Source organism: Silene latifolia, chromosome 9 (assembly GCF_048544455.1).
Source record: "Silene latifolia isolate original U9 population chromosome 9, ASM4854445v1, whole genome shotgun sequence".
NCBI lineage: Eukaryota > Viridiplantae > Streptophyta > Magnoliopsida > Caryophyllales > Caryophyllaceae > Silene > Silene latifolia.
Genome location: NC_133534.1, coordinates 154073441 through 154076733, shown reverse-complemented (window position 1 = coordinate 154076733; position 3293 = coordinate 154073441). Strand labels below are relative to the sequence as shown.

At 34.4% G+C, this 3293-nt stretch overlaps 1 protein-coding gene across 1 annotated transcript; it reads left to right on the top strand.

Moving 5' to 3' along the window:
* Positions 1-1067: 1067 nt before the first annotated feature.
* LOC141601794 (uncharacterized) lies at positions 1068-1676 on the top strand. The gene has a single exon (XM_074422096.1). The coding sequence runs from the start codon at positions 1068-1070 to the stop codon at positions 1674-1676; it is 609 nt and encodes a 202-aa protein (XP_074278197.1).
* The last annotated feature ends 1617 nt before the right edge of the window (positions 1677-3293 follow it).

Below are 3293 nucleotides of genomic sequence, written 5' to 3'. Positions count from 1 at the left end.
GCTTGAATATGAAATAAATTTTTCGCCATGAATTTGCATACTGCGAAATTGAGTTAATTTTCGTAGTTATACATTAAATTTCCGTTTTGACTTTGTATGCTGCGAATTGAAAATTTATCTTGGGATTATTATGGGATCTGATTCATCGTATAAAGTAAAATTTGGAAAGATTTGTGTTTAAGTCTTCTTGTTTGCGTTTTACTTTAAGAATCAGTGGGCTATGCGATTACTTTATTAGACCATATGTGCAATTTGCTTTGCCATTATATTACTAAAGGTTGCAGAATGTACTTTGTACGTATTATCCTTGAGGCATAGCCTTAAATACAACTTTTGTCATGGATCATTGTTGCCATCTTATTGCCGTCTTATTGCGGTTCTCTATTCTTTGTTTATCTGCTTCTTCGCATGATATTACTAGAAATAAGGATGTGCTCTATTAATATAAGTACATAAACTATCATATTTTATGCGATAACTTTATCTTGTGTTAAATAAGATCAATTAAGTTTTTATGGTTATACATTTTCTATGTACATAAAGTTATGACTATATAGATTAAAGTTTTAAAGGTTAATGTCGAGTGATTCAAAATTTTATTAGTTAGAGAATAGCCACAGCATCTCTAATTAATTGAAATTTTATTTTGGAATCACATGTGGAAACTAAACATTATTTGTGATTAGTCGTATGAATATAATGAGACTTACCCACAGGAATCTTGTTGTGTGTATTTGTATGACTAATTAGGATGATATATTGAATCTTGTTTCTTAATCTACCCACTGGAGTTAAGTGATGTATATGGTTTGATAGTATTGTCATAAAGTTAAAATTTATATGTATTTAATTGAGTGGAGCTTTAGCCCACAGGCAAGTTTTATGTCTCTAGATACATATTTGAGCATGATTTACATTGGTAAAGCATGATTAAGTTTAAAGACTCAATTTTGGTAATAAGCATGTTATTTATTATATTTGCAGCAATTTTACCCGGGAGTTTTACTGATGTCAAATTTGACATTCCTGAATTGAATGGTGATAACTATAAGGTCTAGAAAGAGAGAATGCTACTGCAGTTAGGATGGTTAGATATTGATTATGCTATTCGGAAAGACGAACCACCTAAAGTAACTAAAGAAAGCACTAAAGAAGCAATTGATCTTTATGAAAAGTGGGAGAAATCTAATCGTCTTTCCATTATGTTCATAAAGACCAGAATGTGTGCTAGTATTCGTGGTTCTGTCGATCAGCATACTAAAGTTAAAGATCTAATTAAGGCCATCGATGAACAGTTTGCAACTTCTGATAAAGCTCTTGCTAGTACCTTAATAATGCAGTTTTCATCTTTGAGGCTCACCAAGACTAAAGGTGTGCGTGATTATATCATGCGCATGAGGGATATTGCAGCACAACTTAAGATTTTGGAAGTTACCATGTCTGACTCTTTCCTTGTGCACTTCATTTTATGCACTCTTCCTCCAAAATATGCTCCTTTTAAGATCTCTTACAACACACATAAGGATAAATGGTCAATTAATGAACTTACGGCCATGTGTGTTCAAGAGGAGGGCAGATTGTTGATGGAGGAAGGTGAGAAGGTGAACCTTACTGTTGCTTCTTCTTCAAAGAGGCAAAAGGGTCACACTAAAGATAAGGGAAAGGGAAAGATTTAAATTTGAACTGACCATTAAGAAGGAGTCTACGTGTTTCTTCCAGTAAAAAGAAGGGACACATGAAGATAGATCGCATTAAGTTTAAGGCTTGGCTAAAGAAGAAAGGTAATTTTCATGCGTTTGTTTGTTATGAATCTAATATGGTTAATGTTAATCATAATACATGGTGGATTGATTCTGGAACTACAATCCATGTTTCGAATACCTTGCAGGGTATGACAAACCTAAGGAAACCAGTGGGCAGTGAACTTTCAATCTATTCAGGAAACCAGATTAGTTCACATGAGGAGGCCATTGGGACATGCAGCTTAATATTAAGTAGTGGTTTTATTTTGCATTTGGAAAAGACATTTTATGTTCCGAATTTCTCTAGAAATTTGATTTCAGTATCAAGACTTGTACCTTTGGGTTTTACCTTTAATTTTTCAGACTGGAGATTCAGTATTCTCATAAATTCTGAAATTATTGGTTATGGTATTTTGTCTGATAATTTATACCGTCTTGAACTGCAAAATAATATTACTCATAATTCTATGCATGTCAATACTGGTTTAAAACGTTATATTATGAATGAGAATTCCTCTATTTTGTGGCCCCGGAGATTGGGAGATATCTCTATTGAGAGGGTAAAAAGATTAGTAAAGGATGGATTACTTGATACTTTAGACTTTACTAATTTTGATACTTGTGTTAGTTGCATTAAGGGTAAGCAAACTAACATGTCTAAGAAAGGTGCAAAGAGAAGTTCTAGCCTATTAGAAATCATACATACGGATATTTGTTGTCCGGACATGAACGTTAATGATCCAAAATATTTTATCACCTTTATTGATGATTACTCACGTTATATGTATCTTTACTTACTTCGTTCTAAGGATGAAGCTTTTGATGCCTTTAAATTGTTTAAGGCTGAAGTAGAGAATCTATGCGGTAAGCGCATTAAGATTGTGAGATCTGATATAGGTGGTGAATACTATGGTAGATACACTGAGAACGGACAAGCACCTAGTCCATTTGCTAAATTTCTTCAAGAGCATGGGATTGTTGCCCAATACACTATGCCTGGTTCTCCAGATCAGAATGGTGTAGCAGAAAGAAGAAATAGGACATTAATTGAGATGGTGCGTTGTATGAGAAGTAATGTTAAAGTTCCTTCATTTTTGTGGGTTGATGCTCTTAAGACGGCAGCGTATATATTAAATCGGGTTCCTTCCAAGGCTGTGTCTAAGACACCTTTTGAGTTATTTAAAGGATGGAAACCGAGTTTGAGACATATACGCATTTTGGGGATGCCCTTCGGAGGTGAGAGTGTATAATCCACAAGAAAAGAAACTTGATCCAAGGACTATTGGTGGGTATTTCATTGGATATGCCGAAAAGTCTAAGGGTTATAGGTTTTATTGTCCATCTCATAGTACAAGGATTGTGGAATCAAGAAATGCTAAATTTCTTGAGAATGACTTGAAGTGGGAGTGACCTAATTCAGGACAATTGTCCTGGAGAGGGATCATCATGAAGTTCCACCCTCTAATTAAAGTGACAGATTGGTTGTCATTCACACTCCTCAAGTTCAATCGAGTGTTACACAACCAGTGATAGAAATTCCACAAAATGTCG